The 26,708-nt window shown below is 52.7% G+C and overlaps 1 protein-coding gene across 3 annotated transcripts in view; it reads right to left on the bottom strand.

The window, feature by feature from the left end:
- PITPNM3 (PITPNM family member 3) overlaps positions 1-24,413 on the bottom strand; it is a 98,074-nt gene extending 73,661 nt beyond the window's left edge. Inside the window, exons 1-2 of one of the 3 annotated variants that reach the window (XM_070478918.1) lie at positions 24,245-24,413; positions 3,704-3,799 (exon numbers count right to left, since the gene is read on the bottom strand). In XM_070478918.1, coding sequence (XP_070335019.1) covers positions 3,704-3,799; positions 24,245-24,266 — 118 coding nt within the window. In that variant the 5' untranslated portion in view covers positions 24,267-24,413. Of the gene's footprint in view, positions 1-3,703; positions 3,800-18,459; positions 18,530-22,854; positions 22,877-24,244 lie in introns of those variants that run through there. The other 2 variants (XM_070478917.1, XM_020882858.2) reach the window with 2 other exon arrangements.
- Between the last annotated feature and the right edge of the window lie 2,295 nt (positions 24,414-26,708).

Below are 26,708 nucleotides of genomic sequence, written 5' to 3'. Positions count from 1 at the left end.
TCCTGTGTGTCATACAGCATGACAGAAATAAATAAACAAATGAACATAAGTTCCATGGGGTCCAAGATGGGGTCTACTTGCCCTGTGTCTCCTACAAGGAATGCTGCCTGGTACTTGATGGACAGATGCTCAATAATTACTTGAGAGAGGGAATGAGTGACTCTGAATTCTAGCCCCTGCTCTGCCTGACTCTTTGTGTGACCCTGACCAAGTTTCCCAGTTCTCTGGCCTCCAATTTCCAGCCTGTAAAATAGAGTGGGGGTGTTGAACTCAAAGACCTTGAGGACCCCCAGCCCTGACATGATCTGGGTTTGAGGCATGTCACTTCTTGGCCACCATGGGTTTCCCCTCACTCTGCACTCCAACCTTGCCATGGCTCCCCAGCTCTCCTTGCTCTATCAACAGGATAGGGTATGGAATCTCTTGGGTTGGGGCACCTGGACCCCATCACCCACCCTGCAGCATCCAGTGAGAGGTACCAGCACCCCTGAGGCCCCACGCCTGCTGCCATGAGGGAGTCAGCATCTTGCCCAGGGGTTGCTATAGACCCAGAGAGCTCCACAGTCCTGAGTGGCTGCCCACCTAGTCCCTCCCCTTCCTTACACACACAACCAGAGCCCCCCAGAGCCTAAGCGTCTCTCTCTGCTACCAGACCATGATCCATGAGGATCTGCCATCCCCCCTGGTAAACCCTAGTGCTGGACCAATGGGCTGGAGCTTGAGGGAGAAAGGGAGGGAGGAGGGCCCCATCTTCATTAATAAGTCAAAGAAAAAGACCTGGCCTGGACACTAAACTCCTGGTTCCAGCCCCTCTGTCCCCACCTTGATGTGTGATCTGGACAGGCCCCTTCCCTGATCTGGCCTCTGTTCCTGACAGCGTGGCTCCATCGCAAGGGGAGGTGGAACCATAGAGGCAGCAGGATGGAGGTGGGGACCGAGACCATGACCAGGTCAGGCTCAGGTCTCAGCCCGAGTTGGAGGAAAGAGGCAGGGAGGCAACCCTTCAAAGCATGCCCAGAAAGCCGGACGGACACCCACGGCTGGACCCTCGATGCTGACAGAGCTGGCCGGGTTGGCCTGAGTCAGCTCCTGGGAACAGAGAAGGAGGTTGGCTTCACCTCTTACTGCCCCTAGCCAAGGAAACATGCAGAGGCCTTGCCCGGGGACACCTCAGGGAATAGACAGGAGGTGGGGAGTTGGCAACTCAGAACTGAAGAAGGTTCCAGCAGCCTGTGGGCGGACCGTGCAACTGAAAGCTACGGATGCTCTGGGAGAGGTGACCTAGGAAGGGGAGAGCAGAGACGTGAGGTTCAGAGTCCGGTAGGCAGTGCTGAGAAGTGGAAGTCAGGGAAAGAGGCAGGAGAGTCTGCAATCCTGGGATAGTGGAAAGAAAGAAAGATGGAGGAGGTGGGGACAGCGGGGAGGAGTTGAGATGAAGGAAGAGAAGGCGGGACCACTAGTAAAAGAGGCATGAGAAATGAGGCCAACTTGGGAGCTGCAGTCAGAGCTCGAGACAGTGGGAGCGGAGGACAGAGTGCTGAGGGTCCGCAGGGGAGGGCAGCAGGATGGAGCCACAGCCTCTCAGAGGGAAGACAGGTGTGCCGGCCGTAGGGATGGAGGTGGAGCTGACCGGCGCCTCCCGCAGATGCCTCCCGCTGTGAGCCATCCTCGTCATCTGGGAATGCAGAGCCCTGATGAACTGCAAAAATATTTTAAATGAAAGTGTTCTAAGCGTCAAAATATTGAAGCCGTTGTTGTCACACTGTGGGTTAGTTGCTATGGAGAAAGTCAGCCCCGGCTGCCACTCCAAGCAGACACCAATGGGAGACAGGAAAGAAGCCCCAAATGGGCTGGTGTGGGGCTGGCATCAGGGAGGGGACTTGGCACCCAGAGTCAAGAATGGGGAGCTTCAGGCTGGGACAACATTCCACCGCCAACCCCACTGTGATTCCTCCCCAAATCACCTGAACTGAACATAGTCTCCATTTCTGGAGGCACAGAGCCGATAGGGAAACTGAGGCCCAGGGCAGGTGACAGACTTGCCCGACATCACAGAACAAGTCTACGGCATGTTCTGTGATGCCAAGTTCCAACTGTCTGAGACCATGTTCCAACTGTCCTGTTCTAAGCACAGAGGTCTTCCCAGCACATGCTGTGTTTCTCTTTTCAAGACCCCATTCAGCCAGGCATTTCAAAACTGGTTCTATCTCAGGAGTAAGCCAATCCCCCAAATACAGTGACTTCCCAGAGGGGAGCTGAACTGGCCAAGCAAGACTTGAGGACCCTGCTAGACTGGAGACCCTCCTAGGCTTGTGGGTCTCACCCACCCCTGGACAGTTCAGCACAGCTGGGAGGGTCCTCTCTCCTGAATTCCAGGCAGAGTGTCTCCCACTGGTCCCCACACCTGCCCTGCCCATCTCCATCTCTGAGACTGTGCTCAGGTCGATCTCTTAGCCTGAAATGCCCACCCCATTTAGTGCCCTCTTCTCCAATCCTTGTCAGGATTTTACAAAGAGTTTTTTTGGAGGTAGACCATTTTTTTTTTTTTAAGTCTTAGTTGAATTTGTTACAGTATTGCTTCTGTTTTATGTTTTGGATTTTTTGCCAAGGCACATGGGATCTTAGTTTCCTGACCAGGGATGGAACCTGCATGCCCTGCATTGGAAGGCGAAGTCTTAACCACTGGATCACCAGGGAAGTCCCCTTTATGATGCTTCTTGTTTTTCCGTCCTCACTTACATAGTGCCCCTCGCTACATCTGGTGTGCTGGCCAAGCAGCCGGCACTGAAATGCAGAGCTGATATATCCTCCCCTCCGCCATCTCTGCCCTGAACATCTGGGATAATCCTTCTAACTTGTCTCCGTCTCCACTCCAGCTCCCCCTCCCATCTGTAGGCTGACCTTGCATGTTACCTACCAGGTCACACGTAGTCTCATCTCTCCTCTCCCCCAGCACAGAGGCCTCCTTCAGTTCCTGGAAGGCCCCATCCGTCCTGCTTCAGCACCATCATACCTGCTATGTCCTCTGCCTAAGGCTCTTTCCTCTCACTCTTCACCTAGCCAACTCTTACCCTCAGTTCTACAGAGAAGATGTTAAGGACTCCAGCCTAAATTAGATATCCCCATCATCACTCTATTAACATTTGATTCTTCTTATTCAGAGGCATTTTCCCCCATTTGGGGTTTTTGTTAGTATGTATATGTTTATTTGGTTTTGCCGGGTCTTAGCTGCAGCAGGCAATATCTTCGATCTTTGTTGCAGCATGCAGGATCTTTACTTGCGGCATGTGGAATCAGGTTCTCTGACCAGGAATTGAACCCGAGACCCCTGCATTGGGAGCACCAAGTCTGAGCCACTGCACCATCAGGGAAGTCCCTTATTCTCCATTTGTGATTGTATTTTCCTTGTTTGATGTTTGCCTCTCCCACCAGACTGTAAGCTTGACCAGTGCAGTGACCATGTCTGTTGGTTTACTGCAGTACCGTGAGCACCTGAAATATTTGAGCAACTCAGTAAATATCTCAAAGAATGCGTGACGGGGTGCTGAGCCCCAGCCCTGGGGGAACGTACAGATTGGGCAATTATGAAGCAAGGAACTGCAGAGTCTGAGTGGAGAGAGAGATCAACTCCCAATAGCGCCCCTTCTTGGAGTTTCTAAAAAAAGGTCACCCAGCTATTGGTGGGAGGATGGGATTCACTCACCTCTAGCATCAAAGAATTCATCATCAGAGCTCTCCACCGAGTCGCTGAGGACATTTCGAAGGTGCCAGGGGGCACCACCGCCCGGGGGAGGGCCACCTGCCAAAGAAAACACACTTGTTAGCCAAGCTTGTGACTGTGTCCTGGCACGAAGGAGGTAGACGCAGACTGCCCCTGGACCAAGGTTTAGTCAGCATCCTGCACATCCCTGCCCTCTTGACTTCAAGAGCACTGCCCCTCACAGAGCCACCCCACTGCTGTGCTTTCATTTAAGCCCCAAACACCTCTCTGAGATGGCTCGGCAGGGCAGGAATAAGGATGCCCATTTTTACACACACCCAAACCAAGACCAGTGGCAGTTAAGAGACGTTGCCAAGGTGACACACGTATCAAGAAGCATCAAGTAAGTTTTGCTGTGTTAATAAAAGATCTTAGGACAATAACAGGTCTTCCCTGATGGTCCAGTGGTTAAGAATCCACCTTCCAGGGCAGGAGACTCAGGTTGGATCCTTGATTGGGGAACTAAGATCCCACCTGCCGTGGGACAGCTAAGCCCACACATTACAACTACTAAGCCCACGTGCTCTGGAACCCTCATGCCACAACTAGAGAGAAGCCCTCGCGTTGCAATGAAAGACATAACCCAAAGTAAATGAATACATAATTAAATATTAAAATAATAATAGTTCATTTCTCACTCACACACAGGTAGGAAGGGGGCTCTGGCCATGGCAGTCACTCATAGCGGCCACCATATGATGCCAGCATCTCGAAAGCGGACTTCAAGGCTCTCAGAAGCAGGGGAGGAGAGGAGAGCACAGAAAGTCATGCCCAGTCGTAAACACGTCTTCTCACATGCAACAGGTGTCATTGGCCAAAGCAAGTCACGTGGCCATGGCCAGCTTCAAGAGGGTGGAGGAGAGAAGAAGCTGACATTCTGATGGGCAGAAGTGATGCCTGCTGCACACGTGTGCAAGCCAGGCTGGGACTGCAGCCTCCCCTGGGGAAAAAAGCCCCGAACTAAGAGAAGGGGGACCGGAGCTTGCGTTCTGCCCCGTCTCTGCTACTTGCAACCGAGCGGCCACTCCCACTCTATACTGCAGCCTCAGTGTCTCGGTCTATAAAATATCAACAACAATCAATCCCAAACTGGAAGGATCAGAAATAACGCATGCTCAGCGCCAGTATCTCGGGAGGCTCAGTGATGATGCCTGCTATTATTATTAATACCTGCAGAGGCCAGGACGTAGGCTGGGGGGTATTCCAGAGCAGACAGCAACAAGCACATGCAGAGAATGTGCCCCCAAACTCAGCCCCAACCCACCTCCTGCCCCGGGACCAGGGGGAGGAAGGCCAGAGACACAGCTGGGTCAGGAGCCTCTCTCTCTCGCCCCTCATTCTCAGAGCCTCTTTACTTGGCACTTTGGGACTCTCAGAAAACCAGCTGGCACCCGGCACATTCAGGAAGCCCTCCGACGGCTCCCAAGACACATGAAATACTGGAGACTATGGATGAATTCCAGTCTAATTGTAAACACTAAAGCCATAAAAGTGTTAGGAGAAAATTGACCTGGTAATTTTCCCGAGGAAGTAATCAGAGAAGTAGACAAAGATGGCAATAGACAGTTGATCATCTCAGTGTTCTGGTGATACCCACCAACCGGAAGAAATCCCAGTGTCCACCCACAGAGGACCAGATGTATATTCACATACAGTCACAAGGGAATTCTTTGCAGTTGGTAGAAAAATAATGTAGCTCCTTATGTATTAACATGGAAAGATACCCACAGAGTATGGTTAAGAGAAAAAAAAATGCACATGGGTCCCGGAACCATGTTTTTTTGATCCCATTTTTGAAAAATATATCCTACTTGCATACTGAGGATATGTACAGCATGTCAGTTAAGAACTCAGGGTCTGAGGATGGAAGAGGCCTAGATTCAAGCTCAGGCCCTCACCTCTTAGAGGCTATATGATGTCAGGTGAGCCTGCACCTCAGTGTCACCAGCTATAAAGTGAGGAAAGTTCATACCTGCCCCCACGAGCTTGTTGGAAGAATGAAATAAAATACACTGAAGTACTTAGCACAGGGCCTAGCACATAGCAAGTGCTCACAACGATAATTATTATATAATTATACTTACAAATGCTCTAACATGTCTGGAAGGACAAGCCCCAAACATCAATAGGGATTACCTCTACAGAGCAAAATTTAATAAGAAGAGGCAGGGAAAACTCCATGTTTACACTACACATATAACTTCATATGACCATTAATTTTATAAATTCATCTTATCAGTGCTAAGATGTACATTTTTTTCCACACTTCAACAGCTTTAAAACTAGGGTGCGTCTTATGTGATGGCATGTTTTAATTTTGTTGGCATTGTTTATTCTTTCTTGGGGTATAGAAAATAGTGATGCATCTTACAATTGATTGCATCATAATTCAATGGAAGACAGTAAAATCACCCTGCACACAGGGTTTATCTTCCTCTGTTCAGCCCTGGCCATCTAGTACATGTGGCTTCTTGCATCAGCAATGCCCCTACTTCGGTTCCCTCATCTGTGCAATAAGCAACCTGACAGAGACTTTCCCCTGAAACTTTTCAACTTCGACTGATGCTTGAGGAGCTGATCTGGCACATAGTAGATGTAAATGAACCAGTGAGAGGTGGCATTCCCCCAGCCTTGGCTAGAACACACCTCGTGACGCATTCCCCAGAAAACCTGCTGCAGCCTCAGCTCACCACACCCAGCTACCCTGCAGGATGCTGGCACCATTCCCTGCCCTGAGCCCAGATCCCAGAACATAAACTGCTCCTGAAGGGAGAGGCCAGCACAGGTCAGCCCAGGGCCCCAGCCCTCCTGCCTGTCCTTCCTGCCCCACCCACCACAAACTCCCAAACACACACCCAGCTTGAGCTTCATGGCTTGAAGCCAAGCAAAAAGCATGTTCTGAAACACAGAAAAGGCAGAGATCATAGGGAAAACCAGCCTGGGAGTCACTTCTGGGTGCAAATCTGGGTCTGCCCCCACACTCCCAGTGGGGACCCTCTAAGCTTTCATTCTCATCCAACAGTGTGGAGGGCATGACAGTCTGATCAGCAATTTTCTTCCTGTGACCCCGGATTTATTGCAAGGGAGTTGGAAGAATCCAGACACCCCATAGGTGAGTATTTCTAACATGGCTATGGGACCGTTTTCCAGATGTATATGGGGGAAGTTCTGGCTAGTGAAATAAGACAAGAAAAAGAAATAAAAGGTATACATATGAGAAAGGAAAAATAAAACTGCTTTTATTCTCAGATGGCATGATTGTTTATCTAGAAAACAGTAACTCTACAAAATCTACCAAAAAAAGAAACCAAAAACCCTACTGGAACTAATAATTGAGGATAGTAAGATGACAGGATAGAAAATCAAAATACAAAAGTCAGTTGCACTCCTGTATGTCAGAAATGAACAAGTGGAATTTGAAATTTGAAAAATAATACCATTTACAATAGCACCAAAATACAATAAAATAAAGAAGTGCATTAAATGTATGCAAAGATTTCTGTGGTTCAAAAAATACAATCACTTAAAATCCTTCCTGATTTTACATTAATTTTATGTTTTCTCAATCAACAGATATTAAGGATATAAAGACTATCAGACATATGATATGAACGTGCAAATATTCCTTGCTGTCAAAATCTATTCCATTTCTAAGAAAGCAAGAATCTGGACAGTCAGGACAGTCATATTAACCTCATCTATTTGGTCCCTGAGTTTTATATGATGAGCAGCAAGAGTTTAATTAGTGCTGGGTTCATCCAAAGATATATCTGTATTGATTTGTTTCCTGAATTTAAATAGTGAAGTTTCGGCGAGAAGGGACTGGCTATGGTGGGCCTCCTACCCTTACAGTATCCACTTCACCCAAGAACAAAGAAGGGCAATGGGATTCCTGTCAACCTTCGCCTCCTATAGAGAGCTGGTGTAGAGCCTGAGAAAAAGAGGAGAGCTCTGGAATTTGTCCCTCCCTCACCTCCCCCACCATATCCATCCTTGCAGGCCACCATCACCTTAGGTCATCGCAACACCCACACCATGTGGTGGGCTGGACTTGGTGGGAGTCCCAGTGGGGAGAACCTGGCAGCGGGAAGGCTGCAAGGAGCCTGGTTCAGCTCCATTTGAAGGAGATGTTCTTCCAGCTAGAGACGGGCAGAAAGGGAGTGGGGCTTTGGAGGTGTCAAAGGGAGCTTTCCATCCTGCAAGGCACTGTATTAGGTGCTGGGGATATCGAGGTGAATAAGAGGGACAGAGTGGGACCCTCCCAAAGCTTACACTCTACAAGGGGACAGAGGAGGCAGACCTAAAACAAGGAAGCAGCAATAATCCTTTCAGCAGTAGCAAGTGCTAGGAAGAAAGTAAAACCCTCCCTTCCCACCTCCACCATGCCCTTTTTCCTCAAGTGTCTCTTACAGTATCATCATAGCCTAGAGAACAGACAGGCATGAACGCGTGGATCTGTACATCCACTGAGGGATGATGACAAGGGCATTCGGCTCCACCGTCAAAAGAACTCTGTCACCTACTGAGTTATAAACACTGGACCAGTGCTGTTTCTTCCACATGAACCCTTCACCTGAGTGAGTCTCCTCTGTGGTCAATATCTACAGGTGATTTTCTCTTCAAAAGCATCTTTTATCTGGTTTAGTGCTATCCTCTTTGTTTTCAAAATGCATACCTTCACTGGTTTTTATTTTTTTTTTCCATTTATTTTTATTAGTTGGAGGCTAATTACTTTACAACATTGCAGTGGTTTTTGTCACACATTGACATGAATTAGCCATGGATTTACATGTATTCCCCATCCCGGTCTCCCCTCCCACCTCCCTCTCCACCCAATCCCTCTGGGTCTTCCCAGTGCACCAGGCCCGAGCACTTGTCTCATGCATCCAACCTGGGCTGGTGATCTGTTTCACCCTAGATAATATACATGTTTCGATGCTGTTCTCTTGAAACATCCCACCCTCGCCTTCTCCCACAGAGTCCACAAGTCTGTTCTATACATCTGGGTCTCTTTTTCTGTTTTGCATATAGGGTTATAGTTACCATCTTTCTAAATTCCATATATATGTGTTAGTATACTGTAGTGGTCTTTATCTTTCTGGCTTACTCTGTATAATGGGCTCCAGTTTCATCCATCTCATTAGAACTGATTCAAATGAATTCTTTTTAATGGCTGAGTAATATTCCATGGTATATATGTACCACAGTTTCCTCATCCATTCGTCTGCTGATGGGCATCTAGGTTGCTTCCATGTCCTGGCTATTATAAACAGTGCTGCGATGAACATTGGGGTGCACATGTCTCTTTCAGATCTGGTTTCCTTGGTGTGTATGCCCAGAAGTGGGATTGCTGGGTCATATGGCAGTTCTATTTCCAACTTTTTAAGAAATCTCCACACTGTTTTCCATAGTGGCTGTACTAATTTGCATTCCCACCAACAGTGTAAGAGGGTTCCCTTTTCTCCACACCCTCTCCAGCATTTATTGCTTGTAGACTTTTGGATAGCAGACATCCTGACTGGCGTGTAATGGTACCTCATTGTGGTTTTGATTTGCATTTCTCTGATAATGAGTGATGTTGAGCATCTTTTCATGTGTTTTTTTGCCATCTGTATGTCTTCCTTGGAGAAATGTCTGTTGAGTTCTTTGGCCCATTTTTTGATTGGGTCATTTATTTTTCTGGAGTTGAGCTGGAGGAGTTGCTTGTATATTTTTGAGATTAATCCTTTGTCTGTTGCTTCGTTTGCTATTATCTTCTCCCAATCTGAGGGCTGTCTTTTCACCTTGCTTATAGTTTCCTTTGTTGTGCAAAAGCTTTTAAGTTTCATTAGGTCCCATTTGTTTATTTTTGCTTTTGTTTCTAAAATTCTGGGATGTGGGTCATAGAGGATCCTGCTGTGATTTATGTCGGAGAGTGTTTTGCCTATGTTCTCCTCTAGGAGTTTTATAGTTTCTGGTCTTACGTTTAGATCTTTAATCCATTTTGAGTTTATTTTTGTGTATGGTGTTAGAAAGTGTTCTAGTTTCATTTTTTTACAGGTGGTTGACCAGTTTTCCCAGCACCACTTGTTAAAGAGGTTGTCTTTTTTCCATTGTATATCCTTGCCTCCTTTGTCAAAGATAAGGTGACCATAGGTTCGTGGATTTATCTCTGGGCTTTCTATTCTGTTCCATTGGTCTATATTTCTGTCTTTGTGCCAGTACCATACTGTCTTGATGACTGTGGCTTTGTAGTAGAGTCTGAAGTCAGGCAGATTGATTCCTCCAGTTCCATTCTTCTTTCTCAAGGTTACTTTGGCTATTCGAGGTTTTTTGTATTTCCATACAAATTGTGAAATTATTTGTTCTGTGAAAAATACCGTTGGTAGTTTGATAGGGATTGCGTTGAATCTATAGATTGCTTTGGGTAGTATAGCCATTTTCACAATATTGATTCTTCCAGTCCCTGAACACGGTATATTTCTCCATCTGTTTGTGTCCTCTTTGATTTCTTTCATCAGTGTTTTATAGTTTTCTATGTATAGGTCTTTTGTTTCTTTAGGTAGATATACTCCTAAGTATTTTATCCTTTTTGTTGCAATGGTGAATGGTATCGTTTCCTTAATTTCTCTTTCTGTTTTCTCATTGTTAGTGTATAGGAATGCAAGAGATTTCTGTGTGTTAATTTTATATCCTGCAACTTTACTGTATTCGTTGATTAGCTCTAGTAATTTTCTGGTAGAGTCTTTAGGGTTTTCTATGTAGAGGATCATGTCATCTGCAAACAGAGAGAGTTTCACTTCTTCTTTTCCTATCTGGATTCCTTTTACTTCTTTTTCTGCCCTGATTGCTGTGGCCAAAACTTCCAAAACTATGTTGAATAGTAGTGGTGAGAGTGGGCACCCTTGTCTTGTTCGTGATTTCAGGGGAAATGCTTTCAATTTTTCACCATTGAGGGTGATGCTTGCTGTGGGTTTGTCATATATAGCTTTTATTATGTTGAGGTATGTTCCTTCTATTCCTGCTTTCTGGAGAGTTTTAATCATAAATGGATGTTGAATTTTGTCAAAGGCTTTTTCTGCATCTATTGAGATAATCATATGGTTTTTATCTTTCAATTTGTTAATGTGGTGTATTACATTGATTGATTTGTGGCCTTCACTGGTTTTTAAATACACACCCTGTTTGTTTAAACCTGCTACAGTCCTTCCCTCTTTGCAGATAGGCTGCTCAAAACAGCCTCTGGAAAGGTAGGTATTCAATACGTCGGGGGATCTCAGTTATCTACCCTGGTGCAAAAAAGAACTTATAAGAATGGATCCTGTGGGCTTCCCTGGCGGCTTGCCTGCCAACGCAGAACACACAGGTTCAGTCCCTGGTCCGGGAAGATCCCACATTGCCATGGTACAATTGAGCCCGTGTGCTACAACTACTGAGTCTATGCTCTAGAGCCCAGGAACTGCAACTGCTGAGCCCACACGCCACAACTACTGAAGCCCCGGGGCCCCTAGAACCCACGCTCCACAACAAGAGAAGCCACTGAAATGAGAAGGCCACGCATCGCAACCAGAGAGTTGCCCCCAATCTCCACAACTAGAGAAAAACTCGAGCAGCAATGAAGACCCAGCACAGCCAAATATAAAACCAATAAATAAAATTATTTTTTAAAAAAAAGGACAGATCATGTTAAAAAGCAGCTGTCACCTGACTTCTGGAGGAAGATGTTCCCTTCATCTCTTCCTCCAGCATGCAGGTGTTTTTTTTTTTGTTTTTGTTTTGTTTTGTTTTTAGCAAACGGCAAAGGTAATATTTCAAAAAAGGAAAACACTGATATAGAGTCTTGGGAGGGCATGAGGGGGAGACTTCTCTGAAAATGTGGCGGGTCAGTGGAGACTTGGACGGTGAGAAAGAGCCAGACATGCTAAGCGCTGGTGTATCCATCCGTGTGTGTGCACGCACGTCCCTGGCACACATGTGTGGCATGGACAGGCAGGGGATGAGAATAAGAGCCTTCCTGGGTGAAGGAACTGCAGGGCCAAAGTTACCTGTGAGGGGCAGAAAGAAACCCACGTGGCTGGAGCCAGTGACAGAGGGGGAGTCGGGTATAAGAAGAGGTGAGAGAGGAAATGGAGTCCGGGCAGGGAGGGCTCACCTGCCTGTCACAGATGGGAGCTCAGGACAGCTGGGTTTTAAGGTTCTCACCTCTATCCAGAGTCTATCACCTGCCTATTTCCAGAAGAGGGGACCCAGATGCCCAAGAGTTTCAGGAAGTCTTCCAAGGGGTAGGGAGTCTCAGGTCAGGTCACCAAAGGCCACATATGGGCTTGAGAGTCAGAGAAGGTGGGTGCCAAGATCCCAGAACAGTGAGAGCAAAGGCCCAGAAGCACAACCTCCAAGAGGTAGGTCCCTGTCCTTCACCTCTCTGCATTCTGTGTCCAGTACAAGGTCCCAGGCAGAAGACAGCCAAGTGGTGTTTGTTAAACAAGCAAATGAACAAAAAAAAAAAAAATGATCTGCTGGCAGCTTCACAGGTATTTTCTAAAGTCATCCTAACTCAGTCCTATAGAGCAGGTGTCGTGAATTCCCATCTTACAGTTCAGGAAATAAAGTTCAGAGGCGTGATGTCATTCAATTGAAGTCATAAAGCTCATAAGGGATGGAGGCAAGATCTGAACCCAGGTCCATCTGACTCCAGGAGGTTCCGGGTTTGATCCCTGGTCAGGGGACTAAGATCCCACAAGCCATCCAGCACAGACCAAAAAAAAAAAAAAAAACCTCTAAATCAGGATAAAAGAAAAAGGGGAATACCCCAATCCTTGCCTGGCAATCCAAAGAAACAACCGATCCTTCACACCCCATGATGCACTGGTCCCCCAGCAGAGCTCAGAGGAGCGGGGTACAGGGGGAGGGGCTGCGGGGAGCCATTCCTGCCCCTCTCCTGATCCATCTGCCCACCACCATCAGGCCCAGTACAGTCTCCCTGACTTTGTCACAGGCTTGGGTCTCCCCAGCATCAGCACAGCCAGTGTTCACCCGCTTCCCCACCTTAGCCCTGGCTCCCATGGACACAGGAATTGGAAGACGGACAGACAGACAGGAGACAACAGTGGGTGCTCTGCCCTCTACCAGGTCCCCAGGGCAGCCCCAGCCTGAGGGTCAGAGCCCCCCACCCCAGAAGGGAGACACCACCCTGCTCTCAGGAGCCCAGTCTGAGGGGAAAGAGAGTCCACAGCGGGGAAAGCCCTGACCCGGTAAAATGAGGGAGGCAGGCGGCATTGGCCAACTCCTCCTGGGCCAGACCTTGAACCAGATGCTGCCCAGGAGGTAGGAACTCTGACAAAGCTGAATGGGTTCAATCCCTGGCCTCAGTGCCAGCCTCGGGGCCCAGCCTACATGGCCTGGCACAGAGCATGGGACAAAGGAGGGGGTGGGTGACCTGGCCCCTGGGTGAAATACCACATCAACTGAGCCCAGAGAGGTGTAGACAGCACCTCCCAGAGGCAGGCAGCCTGGAGGCCTTCCTGGAGGAGGAGGCAGAACTGAGCCTTAAAGGAAGTGGGGGCAGAGTTGGCCAGGGGGCGTGGGAGAGGGAGGGGAGACAGGGGTCAAAGCAATCTCTTAGGCCATTTCCTAGAGACGCTGGACCCAGAAATTTCTCCTCAAGTGTAAGAGCGAGGGAGGGAACATGGGCGCCTGCTGTGACCGCCGTGGCCCTGCAGGGGTTCAAGTGACACCGGCCGATGTTCAGGCCTCCAGGCAGTCACAGCACCTCTGAGCTGGCCAAAGTGGGTGCCCGGCACTGAGCCTGCTGCCCGTGGCCACAGCTTCTGTGCCCAGTCCCGCCTGAGCACACATCTGAAACTGAGACCTGGCCAGCCTGCTGGATCCCAGCAATCTGTGCCTCGGAAGAAAAGGGCTCATTCAGGCAGGCCCCTTGTCTCCGGTGTCTGTCTCCTGTGTCCACACACACACACACACACACACGGGCATGAGAATGGCGGGTCCTACAAGCACAAGCATCTGGGTCTAACTGCTGACCATCGATGCTGCTAAATCATCAGGCTGCCCTGAGGAGAGCGGGAGCCCCGTGGACAGCGGGAGCCCCGTGGACACCGACATGTAGAGAGCATGCATGCATGCTCAGTCACTTCAGTCATGTCCAACTCTTTGTGACCCTGTGAACTGTAGCCTGCCAGGCTCCTCTGTCCGTGGGATTCTCCAGGCAAGAATACTGGAATGATTTGCCATGCCCTCCTCCAGGGGATCTTCCTGGCCCAGGGATCAAACCTATATCTCCCGCAGGTCTTGCATTGCAGGCAGATTCTTTGCCGCTGAGCCACCTGGGAAGCCAGGACATGTAGAGTCCAGAGCCCAAATGTGGCCCACACAGGCACACACATACAGACACACACACACCTAGAATCACACTTCACTGCTCCTCAGCTCTGACCTGAGGTCCCAGGGGTCCTTCTACATGCTGGACGCAGTGAGAGATGCACAGAATCTGGGAAAAGCTCCTACAGGCAGGCAGGGGTGCGAGAGGGGACTAGAGGGGCTGGGGAGTGGGAGGGAGGGATGTGACCCACCTCCTCTCTGCCCTTCCTCCCGGAGCCCTGCCTTCCTCACCTCTCATGTCCACCCCTGCTCCCAGTAGTGAAAAGACAGGCTCTTCTGTCCATGAAATTTTTTCAGGCAAGAATACTAGAGTGGGTTGCCATTCCCTTCTCCAGGGGATCTTCCCGACCCAGGGACTGATCCTGGGTCTCCTGCATTGCAGGCAGATTCTTTACCATCGGAGCCACCAGGGAAGGGCTGGTTCATATCCCAGCTCTGCCACTTCCCCTGTAAGTGATCTTAATAAATGTCACTACAGCACGCTGTGCCTCAGTCTCCTCCTCTGTAAAATGGGGATTATAACAGTCCCCTTCTAGAGCTGCTGGAAGGATCACATGAATGAATATTTGAGAAAGGTTTGGCAGAGTGCCTGGCACTCAGACAGTGCTATAAAAGGGTTTGTTAAATAAAATAAATAAATCATGATATCCACGGGGCTTTCTTTGATCCTTTCACAGTGGACGCTCCCAGGGTGGGCCCCTCTCCTTCTCCAGCCCCTGGAATGGGAGCCCCGAGGGCAGGGCAGGAACTGCTCGCCTCTCCCAGGGGCTAGAATAGCCTGAGCTCTGACACTCTCAGGGCTGCTTCTGTGCACGGCTGGCCTCTCTCCTCTCTGCCGGCGCAGCTCCCTGCAGCTGTGTCTTGTCTGCCCCCCTTCCCCAGATCTTGAGCTACCTAAAGCCAGGACCTGCAATCTCTCTGAGCCCCACCATCCATCATCAGTCTGGGTTCCAGTAACATGTCACCACTGGGAAGCACCCTGGCTCCACCATGACATGTTCTTTCCCTCCAAGATTTTGCTCCTGAAGCTCCTGCTACCTGAAATACCCTCCAACCCCAGCCCCCCATCTCCCAACTGAAAGCCTTCCTTGACCCCCATGCTGGTCCAGGCACCTGCCTCTTCTTTGTTTCATAACATCCTCTACCTACGCCCATCAGGGCACCTATCTGCAGACTAGGTCCAGGCCAGGCTGCTCCACTGGGCTGTGGGTTCCTCCAGGCAGACACACAGTAGGTATCCTACCCAGGCCTGTAGCTTCTCCTAGCCCAGAACCGGGCACAGAGAAAGTTCTTGTTATGCTCAGCATGGCCCAGCACCAGGTAGATCTCAGGAGGGTCCTCTCTCAGGAAAGCATCCCATAGGGAATGTCCTCAGGCCCCCTCTCTGGGTCAGGATGAGCCTGACAAGAGCAGTCAGGGCCAACCAGCCCATGCTCAGCCTTCAAGGGGCTATGGGGCCACCCAGGGAGAAACAAGAGGCCAGGAGAAGCTGCTTCCAGAAAAAGGCATTATTGAAGGAAACCAGTGCTGGTTGGGGGTTGGTTGCTATAGAAACAGGTCCTAACTATCTCCCAAACTGTTGTATGCACCACTGATGAGCTCGTGTGCTGGACTGTTTCAGGGGACATGTCGGGCACCCCAGAAATGCCTGCGTGCTGGGGTACTCAGCACCTGAAGCCCAGATCCTAGAGGATCCAGAAGGAATACAGTCTCCAGGGCACCCAGGTGGCTCCATCAGTCCAGAGGTGAAATCAAGGATTGAGGCTGAGACTCCAGGCTGCAGAATTTTCCTCAGACTAGCAACGGCCCACCCCTGACCTCAACCACAGCCTAACCTTGAGCTGTCCACAGATCAAGTCACAATCCCAATCACAGAATAACTGGGACCCAATCCCAAACAGGCCATGAGGCTGACCACAGGCCACGCCACAAACTAAGCCTTGACCCAACCGCACATTCAGCAACGACTCAAAAAAAAAAGAAAAGCAATGCCTCTAGCCACCAACTGCGGCCTGACTCTGGCCATAAACAGCACTGGGCACCATCAAGGGGCTGTAGCATATAACTTCAAGGCTATTTTTGCAGCTAACACTAAATTCTGTGCGGCATTTTCCACCACTGCCAGGGCTTTGCAGGCACTTCCTGTGGTCCCCAGGACAGCCCAGTAAGGTCAGTTCAGAGGAACTCTGCTCCCTGTTTGTGATGACAAAGGGAGAAGCTCAGATGAAGTCACACTCCATGCCCGGGGGTGCCTGTGGGGCAGTTGGCTGGCCTGGGGGTGGGATGACAACCCCAGTCTCCCCAGCAGGACACGGTTGGCCCAACTCATTGCTCTAGGGGGGGGGAGGAAATGTGGTTTTTGAAGACCTGCTGGTGTCTCATAAATATGCCACTTAAAAACCCATTAATTACTTTATTTAGGAGATAATTAGTGATTAATAGCTTTGGCTATCTATTGTACTTTCATTTTGCTCTGCCAATTCGACTCCCAACAGTTTTGAGTTATTTGGAACAATTCTCTCCAGCCCCAGATGTCCCTGCTCTGTCCCACCAGACTCTTGCTCCATACCGGAGAAGCTTTCTCCTGCCTCTATCGGGAGCTCCCAGTGCCCCTGCCAATTCACCACTGATGCCTCTGCCACCTGCAGGCTCCTCAGAAGGGCAGAGGAGAGGGGAGGGGAGGCCCAAAAACCAGGACAGAGGGGCCCCTTTGGATGACCCCAGGACCCGCAGTGTGGACCAGGGAACAGAGACCAGGAGGGACCCAGGCATCCAACCAGGGGGTGGGGAGGCCAGATTAGGGGTGGAGGTTGTCATAGACTCAACAAAGGATGCTGGGGGCTCCTTTAAAAGCCCCCCCCCCCGCCACCCGCCACCTCAGTGAGCTGGCCAGCTTGTTGGTAAGGTCACCAAAGGCTGCCATCAGTTTGAATGGGGCAGCAGCCAGGAGAGTGGCCCCCACCAGCCAAGGCTGAGGTGACTCCACGGGACCCTTGGTGCCCCCTGCTATTCTGGGGTGACTATAGCACAGGGAGGGGGCCCAAGGGGGCCTCTGCCCCAAAGGTGGCTTTGCATTTGGTGCCCAATCACAGCACCAGGGAGTTGCCAGCTGGGACCCCGCAGGTGGGGCTGTGGAATGCTCTCCACACCGCTGCAGTTTACACTGTACAAGAAAGAAACAAAAAGGCAGCAAGGGATAAACACCCCCCCCCCCCCACTGGGCAGTAATGGGAAGGCTGAAAATAGCTCTTTTTACCACAAGGGATGATTCCAGAGTCGGTCAGCTGAGACCAGCTTCACGGGAGGTGGGAAGTCGGGGGATGAGAAGGGAACAGGAGGCCAAAAGGAGCTCTGATCCAGACAGCAGTGAGCTGAACCACTCGGGAGCCGTCCAGGGAAGGTCAGAGGTGTCTGAGGGATGGGTGGGGGGCCGCAGCCACTCCAAACCCCCTGAAGACAGGCTCACGGAACAGCTGCAGCCCCTGGAGCCTGAGCCCAGAGCCCGCACACCTAGATCCGTCCCTGAGGAGGTCAGGAGCTCTGCAAACACTGCGCAAGCAAACACAGCATCAGCGGCAGACGGCTCGGAAGAGGCCTCTCCGATCCACCAGAACTCCGTGCCCCTCCCAGACACAGAGCCCGACGTGTTTCTATTTTTGCTTTCAACCCTTGTTTGGCATCCCCGGCTAACAGACGGCCACTTCCCTCCCTCCGGAATAACAGGTCATCTGGGAAGGGGGAACACCTCCTCCCTGGCCTCCCCAGCCCTAGGTCTGCAAATTAACAGGCTGACCATCCAAAAGGAAGATGAGACTCCAGACAGGCACACGCACCATGCCCCTGCCAGGATACCTGGAGAGAAGAACTTAATGCCCCTGGACTCTGGCTTCCAGAGACAGATTCATTAGCACCTGCCCACCCGCCCCACCACCAGCTCCCAGCCCTGGCAGCCCCACAGCCACAAAACCTTCCCTGAAGGTCCTGAATCCACCCCACGGACAGGTCACAGCCCAAGCCCCTGCAGCCCCTCCCCTGGTCTCCAACCAAGCCCTGATATGGACATGCCTGCTTTCAGCCTGGCCCCAGCTTGAGCTGTGGTCCCATCCACAACTGAACCTCATAAAATGCCACCCTGGAGAGAGCCTGGAGGTGGTAGGGTGGGGGCTCCCCTGCAGGGAGCCGGTTCCCACCCCAAAGCCTCTGACAGGCAGGGGGCACCCCACACACGTACCCCCAGAGGGCTGGTGGCCACGCAGCTGTGCAGGCCCCCGCAGGCAGGCAGACGCGGGGCCCTGGAGGTGGCATTTACCTCCTGCGTGACTCACCAAGGCGCCCATTCGTTTGCAAAAGGGGTGCCGAGTAGCATTTTCCTTCTCTTCAGAAAACAAGAATTTTAAAAGAGGGAGTATAAAGAGGTTTGAGGGAGTGGGTGGGGAGCTCAGATCCCATTTGATTTCCAAACTCATTTGTTATGCATTCTCTCCTCCCAGCTCCCACCCCCAGCCCTTTCCCTGGGGGCCCTGGCCACCCCTTTCCACGAAGCTCCTGGTTGCAGATGTGGTGGTAGGCTGGGGTCCTGGGACCCCCAGGAGGAGGTACTCTCCAAATGCCTGTCCTTGGTTCCCCATCTGTCCTCCCATCTCCACCAGCCTCTGGGAGGGTCCCCATGAGGAAGGAGATGGACGGAGGTAAGGGGCCGAAAGGCACGGTAAAGCCACAGGAGAGAGGCTGAGAAGGAAGAGAGTAGTGTTTGAGCTAGAGCAAAGTCAGAGCTGCCCTGTCCCCACAACTCTTTCCTTCTCATTCCCCTTTTACAGGTGAGAGAACTGAGGCCAGAGGGGCAGTTCAAGGGCAACCAGTGACAGAGCCAGGTCTGTTCTTTGTTACACAGTCAAATTCCTAGGAATGCTGAATCCAAGAGAAGAGACATAAGTTCTAATACCAGCTCTGCCTCTAACTTCATATGTGACCCTGGAATCAGATACTTAACCATTCTGGGCCTCAGTTTTCTCATCCATGAAATGGGAATGACATCAGCCCTACTTCAAAGAGATGCTGGCATGTGTTGGATAGGAAAGCATGTTGACTGCTATCCAAAATGAGCCAGATTGTTCCTAGAATGCTAATCACTGACCCTCTCCCAAGCCTGGAATCCCAGGGAATTTCTAGGAGGCACCCAGATCGAAAAGAAGCCCCCAGTCCTCAAGGCCTCACTGGTCTTGGGAGTTCACAGCCTCTGTTCTTAAAGACACCAGAGCTCAGAGAAAAACCTTTTGCCTTTTTGGCCTTGATCTCCCACCCGCACAATTAACAGGCAGGACAGGAAGATCTCCAAGACTCTTCTAGCCATGAACTATCACTGTCCACTAAGACATACATGAGAAAGCATCACACATTCTGGCCAGTCTGACACAGACAGGGCCCCAGAAAAGGGGGTCTAGCCATGTCCTCAGACTCTGTGTGCTACCACTGGACTCCCAAACTCTAGCCAAGACCCCCACCAGGGTTTATGGGCCCAGGATCACGTGCTCGTTGTGGGACTCTATTTTACGAACTGTGCTGTTGACTCACCACCCCACACACCTCACCACAGGCAGGGCTAAGAGGCACCAAAGGGTCTCAAGCTGGGGCCTGCTGGGACCTGCCAGGTCGACTGCTAGGACAGGTAACTCAGCAGAGGAACCAGAGGCAGGCCCAAGCTCCAGCACTTCTACGGGCTGCACAGGAGGCCGCTGAGGCTTCCTGGAGGCAGAGCTTTAGAGGGGCTGTGAGTTGGGGCACTGGTGTCTGATTTGCCCCTAGCCATCTCCTTAGGGCCTTCCCAGGTGGCCGGAGTGGTAAAGAACCCACCTGCCAAAGCAGGAGATGTAAGAGAAATGGGATCGATCCCTGGGTCCGGAAGATCCCCTGGAGTAGAAAATGGCAACCCACTCCAGTATCCTTGCCTGGAGAATCGCATGGACCGTGGAGCCTGGCAGACTGCAGTCCATGGGGTCACACAGAGAAAGACATAACTGAAGTGACTGAGCAAGCATGCATGGCTCCCTAGGAACGGCAAAGGTGCATTTGCCGTCTCCACGTAGAATCATGAGGCCCTTCGGCAGATACACAGCAAAGCCATCCTGGTACTCCAGGCTCGGGAGTTTCTGAGTGGTGCCTCAAATCTCCTGGCTCTTCCCCAAAGTCCTGAGACTCCCAGAGCTGGTCCCTTTCCCAAGTTCCAAAACATTCTGTCCTCTGAGGGATCCGGCCACCTGCCCCACCCCCATCCCCCCATACACACCACCCGGGGACCACAAATCAGAGGCCCAGGAGGAGGTCTGACTTTGGGATAGTGAGAGGGCAGCCGACACAGCAGAACTGGATTCAAACCAAAACTCTGGAGACACAGGCTCTGGGCCCGAATCTGCCACCACCTTTTTCCACTGGGCCCTCCTCCCCAGGCCTCAGTGTCAGCTCTGGGAGAACGTTTTGAACATGAGTTTCTGAAGGCGTGCCCCCAGCTCTGCTCCTAAAGGATCAGTATTTTACTGACTCAAATTACGGGTTTGATACACTCCAGCCTGCTGGCTCCTCCCCAACACCTGGGAGCAAGTAAACTGGTTCCTCCAGCCTGGAAGAAGGCCCAGCCCTAGGGCCCCCACCCGGCCTCTCCAGACGGCAGCACTGGCCCAACCAGAGAGGTACAAAAACCTTCCTGGCTCCTGCCCGGCGGTGGGGGCCTTCCACTTGCCCTGCCCCCGGGGTTGACATGCCTGCCAACCTGCTAAGGCCAGAGGGGCGTAGGGAGGAAGGGAGGGGCCCAGTGGCTGGCAGGAACCAGCGCAAACCCTCCCCTACTGAGCCCTGCCTGGCTGGCCTCTCTCTCTGCCCTCCCAGGAGGGATCTGTCAAAACACCCAAACCTTACGCATCCCTCCCATCTTCCATAGTCTCCAGAGTTTCCCGCAGCCCTCTGTGTCCCTCCAGGAACCTTCTCCCCAGCCAGCCAGCTTCCTCCACCCTTGGGTACCTCTTCCCCACGCACCCCCTTCACACCTTCTACAGGCACATTTTTCCCATTCCCAAGACCACGAGGCTTACCTGCACCTTGCCACCTTTCTGTCCAAATTCTGCCAGCCTTTAAAGGCCCAGCTTCTAGAGGAATTCAGCCCTCACTGTTCCAAGACCCCATTGGCCTCCTCCCTGTCTACAACACACTTGAGGCCTGCCACCCAGGTAGCTCTGTGTTGTAAGAGGTCATTTCCCAGACCCTCCCCACTCTCCCACTCTCCTCCCTACGACAGACTTTCATCCCATAGGTAGCATCTCTCCTACTTTGTCCAGCAGATCGAGTGCACCCTCAAGCCAAGACCAAGGGCTCTCCTTGACTAGCCTTTTCTCTCCAGACTGGACACAGGGCACCATAACCATCCTGGTCTGTGTGACTGAAATCTTCCCATTTGGGATCTACCCTCTGCCGTTTATCCAATCCTTTCTAAGACTTGATTACATTTTCTCTTGTACCTGGGTTCTGCTGTCAACATGGAAGCTCCTTTCACTGCCTCCCTTCAGCTCCTGTGTGACTCCGTTGACACAGCCATGGCTGGTTGCTCAGGGTGTGCACTGCACAAGTCCAGGCCGCTCTCACTAGACTACAGTGCAATGACCTTGGAGTCAGGCACTAGGGTGGCTCTGAGGCCCAAACCTCTATCTCTAGTCAATGGCCCCCTTGGCCAGATTTAGACAGAACACCTCATAGGCCACAGAGCAGACTCTTTCATTCACAGGCCAGATTCTCACAGCCTTCACCCTTCCTCAGTTCTAATGTCACCCCCAGGGTGAAGGCTTGATCATTTCTGACTATCAGTCTGTCCATCCACAGTAGATGGTCCTGAATAGCCACCCCTGTCTGTGTTACATCCCCTCCTTGGACCTCAGTTTCTCTAGCCGTAAAGAGAAGGACCTGGGCTCCTGTCTCCGAGGACTCACTCTGTTATAAAGCTCACCAGTCCATCCTCACAGACTTCAGTCTCCATGCTGCCTGCTGTCTTCAAGTCAGCAAGCTTAGAAGGCTTAGGAAGAGAAGGGACTTTTACAAAATGCAAAGGAGCCTGAAAGAGCTCAGAAGAAGAGGAGTAATCCGATTTTGCTAGGGTCGATCCCAAAGGCTCCTTGGGGTGGCAGCTGAGCATGGGAGAGATGAACTTGGGCTATTGGACCCACGGAGGAGAAGGAGGTCTGTGCTGCCCTGAGGGAAAGGTCCGAGCATGAAATTGCAGCAGGAAAGACAAGATGTTAGAATAGCACGAGGCACTGGTGCTCAGGGCAGAGCAGTTCTTCACCTGTCACAGGAACAAATTCCCACAGACTCTCGGTCTAGAGACCAAGCGACCCACAGACCAAGGTGGAGGGGCTGGAACCTCTGAGGGTAGCAATGGAGAAAATCCATCATTAGAAGTCCTTACAGTCTGGCCCGACATCCAGGCTCTGCCCAGACCCCCTGGGCCACCTGGAGGGAGCTATTTCTTTGAGTTTCTGTTTGCAGATGTTTTCAAAAGGGAAGAGCAACACTTCCTGCCTCCCGGGATGGTGGTGCACATAGCCTGGTGCCTCATAAAAGCAGCAATTGTTAACTGCTGTTGTGTTGACAATGCTCGGGTAGGTGATGTGTGCAAGGGGTGCGCATGAACTTGCACACGCGTGCACACAGGGAGCGAGGACAGTGGGTGGGACACACACCTGCCATGTTCTCTCGTGGGAGGAATGGGGGTGGGCAAGGACCCAGGGAGACCGCTTTTTCCAGCCCGATGGGTGTCATCTCCTGGAGCCTCCCTTTGGAGAGGAAAAGGGAGGGAAGTGAGAAAGGGAATGTTTAGATGTGTTCCTCACTGGCTGTGTCGCACACAACCAGCCCCACCCCGACAGGACTCCTGGGGACAGAACGGGAGTATATTCTCAGGCACCCAAAGCGCACACCCAGCATATGTATAGGAGCATCGGGACCCGGCCCAAGATCAGGGCAGCATGCGAGGGGTGGCAGTGGATTTATACACACACAGCCCAGCAGAATCCACTCCAAGTGTGTACAGAAGTGAACTCACACTCATTCCATCACTGCCACCACTGATGGAGAGAGGGTGGGGTTCATGTCAAACCATTGCTGAGTCCGAGGGGGTGCGATGGCACCTGCCAACGTCACAGGCTGGGTGTGAGTTCATGGGAGATTTACACATGCCAGCCTCGAAAGCGGCCCTGCTGCGACCAGGCTTGCTGCCACTCTCATTGCAGCGCCCTCCCAAGGCACCCTCGGGCGAGAGAGTGCGAACAGGAGCAACGTCTGGTCCACCTCCTCATCCCAGTGCCCAGCTCTGGGCCTGGCACAAAGCAGATGTTGGTGAATGAACGTCTGGCTGAATGAATGAACAAATGACTAACGCCCACTCCCTCACACCCCGGACTACACGGCCTGGGTCTGGGGGAGGGCAGAGCCCTGGGGACCGCAGAAGAGCACCGCCCCCCCGCCCCCCCCCCACTTCAGACCTTGGCCCCTGAGGCTCTGCTTCCCAGGGTCCGGGAGGGGGAGGGGGCGGGACGGCTCACTAGCCGGTGCGGAGCAGAGCACCCCTCCTTCCCCAGAAGAAATCTGGGTCTCCTGCCTGAGCTGGGGGCGGGGGATTGTCGCGTCCTGGATAGCGAGAGAGGCAGGACAAGGGGGCGCGTCCTGGTTGGCGCTGGGGGTGGTGGGGGGGGGGGGCGCGGGATGGAGCGGCAGCCGTGGGACCTCGCCTTCGGTCCCCGCGTCCGGGTATGCCCAGGGTCTCGGGAAGGTGGCGATCGTTCCCCTCCGCCGGGCCGGGCAGGGGCGCCGCGGACCTAGCCCTTTCCAGAGGGGCGGTGGCGAGGGTACGCGGTGTCCCACGAGGTGACCGGGGGCGCAGGAAGGACGCGGGGCGCGCGGAGCCCCCTCTCCACGCTCCCAGGGGGCCGGCCGCGCCGCCGCCCGCTTAGCCCGCCCAGAACCTCCGCCCACCTGTGCCGGGGGCTCACCTGGACCGGCGGCCCCCCCACCTCGAGCCGCGTGAGTCCCTCCCCCCGCCGGCGGCCCGGCCCTCCCGGCGCCCGCCCTCACCTGCACGGCCCGCCTTGGCCATGGCCAGGGCGGCGGGCTCCGGCGGCGCTGCGCGCGCTCCTCGCGGCTCCCAGCCCGGCCCCGGCCGCCCAGCCGCCTCCGGCCGCGAGCGGACTCCGAGCGCCGCGCCCCGCGCCCCCGCCCCGCTCGCCGCGGCCGCCGCCACCGCAGCCGCCGCCGCCTCGCCGCTCCCTCCCGCTCCCTTAAAGGCGCCGAGCGGCGGCCGCGCCGGCCCCCACCCCCCACCCCCCGCGCTGCCGGGGAGGGACTGACGGAGGAAGGCGCCCAACGCCGCCCCCGCGGGCCCGCACCCCCGCCCGGGGCCGCGGCCGCCGCTCCAACACGCTCCGCTCCGAGCCCCGGACGGGCGCGGAGACGCGGAGACACTGCGGTCCGGGCGGAGATGGGCACGCGGACCGGGAGTCGGGGGCGAGAGCCACGGAGACTGGGAGCTAGAGACACCTCTGGGGCCGGAACACCGACGGGAGAAGGGGAGAGAAATTCGGAGCAGACTCGAGACCCTGGCACCTGGAGAGTGACAGAGAGCAGAGAGGAGAGACAGAAAGGAAGAAGGGAACTGGGGAGGCTCCCGGGAAGCCAAGAGGGAGGTGGCTCCAGGGATGGGAGGCGAGATGGACCCTCCATCAGCCCCCACTCCATGGAATCATTTTCTAGGATCCAGAACCTGGATATGAACTAGCCTCAGAGCTGGAGAGATTTCTGTACCCTTAGCTCTAAAGGAAGGTGTAAAAACACATGAAGCAGAGCCCCCCTGGGATTCCAGGCTGGAGCAGTTTGGGAAGACCAGGAGCCTAGGGGTGAGCAATAGCCCCCTTTCCCGTTTCCCAAATCTGGGGGACAGACATCCTGGTGAACAGGCCCAGCAGAGGCTGGGGAGGTTGGTGTTATGGCTTCTGCCTGGTAGTGGCCAGGGATTCACAGTCCAGCCCCAACAGGGGATGACAGAAGGCCAGTTGTTTCGGTGGCACCTAGGGGGTAGCCAGATGGGAGGCCCAGGGGAGAGAGCTGTCTTATCCCTAGCCCAGGGCTGGGCCAGATCCATGGGCCCAACAGATGGCTGACCAGGCTCTGGCAGCTCCCGACACCCCCACAGCCGGCTGCCTGGCTCTCTGCTGCTGGAGACGGCTAGGGGGTATCTGCTCTCAGGTGAATTTTCAACCTCCCCCCAAGCCAAGGTCCCTTAAGAAGATGCTGTCTGCTTCCTTCCGAGGAAATGGAAAGGGCTAAAACCCAGTTGCAACCTGTAGCCAAGCTCCCCACCCACCCTGTCCCATTCCTGCTGTCCAGGGAGAAGAATAATTCCATGCTCAGGCTAGCCATGGTCCCAACTCCAGGGTCCCATTAACCCGTCTACAGAAACGGGGCACACATGGAGCTAAAAGGGTCCTCAGTGGGCATTTGGCCCAGCACTGACCCCTCACCCCTGGACTTTGTCTCCATCCACAGGATCCCCCTCAAGTGGCCCTTCAGCCGCTGGTTTATTACATCCAAGGACCAGGAGCTCAGTATCTCAAACAAAAGTTTTTCCACCTTTGGACACTGCTGATCGTGGGAATGTTTCCCGTTATTTTAGCTGAAATCTGCACGTTGTATGACCCCACCCCCAGTGGGTCCTTCTGGGACCTCACTCAACCAAACCAAGGACAATCTGTCCAAACTCCCTAGTGTGGCTTCACCGAGAGGGACCAACCAGCCTGATTTGCCAGAGACCCCTGGTTTTAGCACTGAAAGTCACGTATCCCAAGAAGTCTCTCAGGCCCCAGAGTGCTGCTGGATCTTGGAACCAGACAGCAGTGCTGACCAATAGACAGAATTTCAGCAGCTCTGAGGTTGTAGCCAGAGCTCTTGGCCAGCATGCGCCATCCATCAGCAGCTGGGAGCATGTGAGTGAATCCCTGCAGCCTTTCCTCATTACTCAGGCATGGTGGGGGTAGACTTAGCTATGAGTGGGCAGGCAGTATGCTCAGGGTTTTACCTATATCATGTCATTTAACCCTCAGGCACTCTCTATATAGTATCCTCGGATGTCTTGTATTATGCCCAGTTTACACATAAGGAAGGGCTTCCCTGGTGGCTCAGTGGTGAAGCATCCACCTGGATGACGTGGGTTTGATCCCTGGGTTGGGAAGATCCCCTGGAGAAGGAAATGGCAACCCACTCCAGTATTCTTGCTTGGAAAATGCCATGGACAGAGGAGCTTGACGGGCTACAGTCTATGATGTCTCAAAGAGTCGGACATGACTTAGGGACCAAGCACGTAACACACATAAGGAGAGGGAGGCCGAGAAATTGCGGAGCTTGGTTTAGAGCCTGTTTTTCTGTCCCTCGGGCTCGACTGTCTTCACCCTTCCCTGCAGGTGGGGCACAGTCAGAAACCTGACTGCTTGGACCATGTCCAGGTTTGGCCACCTGCTCTGTGGGTGTGAGTTGTCACAGAGGAACA

The sequence above is a fragment of the Odocoileus virginianus genome, chromosome 17 (genome assembly GCF_023699985.2).
Source record: "Odocoileus virginianus isolate 20LAN1187 ecotype Illinois chromosome 17, Ovbor_1.2, whole genome shotgun sequence".
NCBI lineage: Eukaryota > Metazoa > Chordata > Mammalia > Artiodactyla > Cervidae > Odocoileus > Odocoileus virginianus.
The sequence above is the reverse complement of the archived record's forward strand: the minus strand, read 5'-3'. Positions and strand labels throughout refer to the sequence as shown.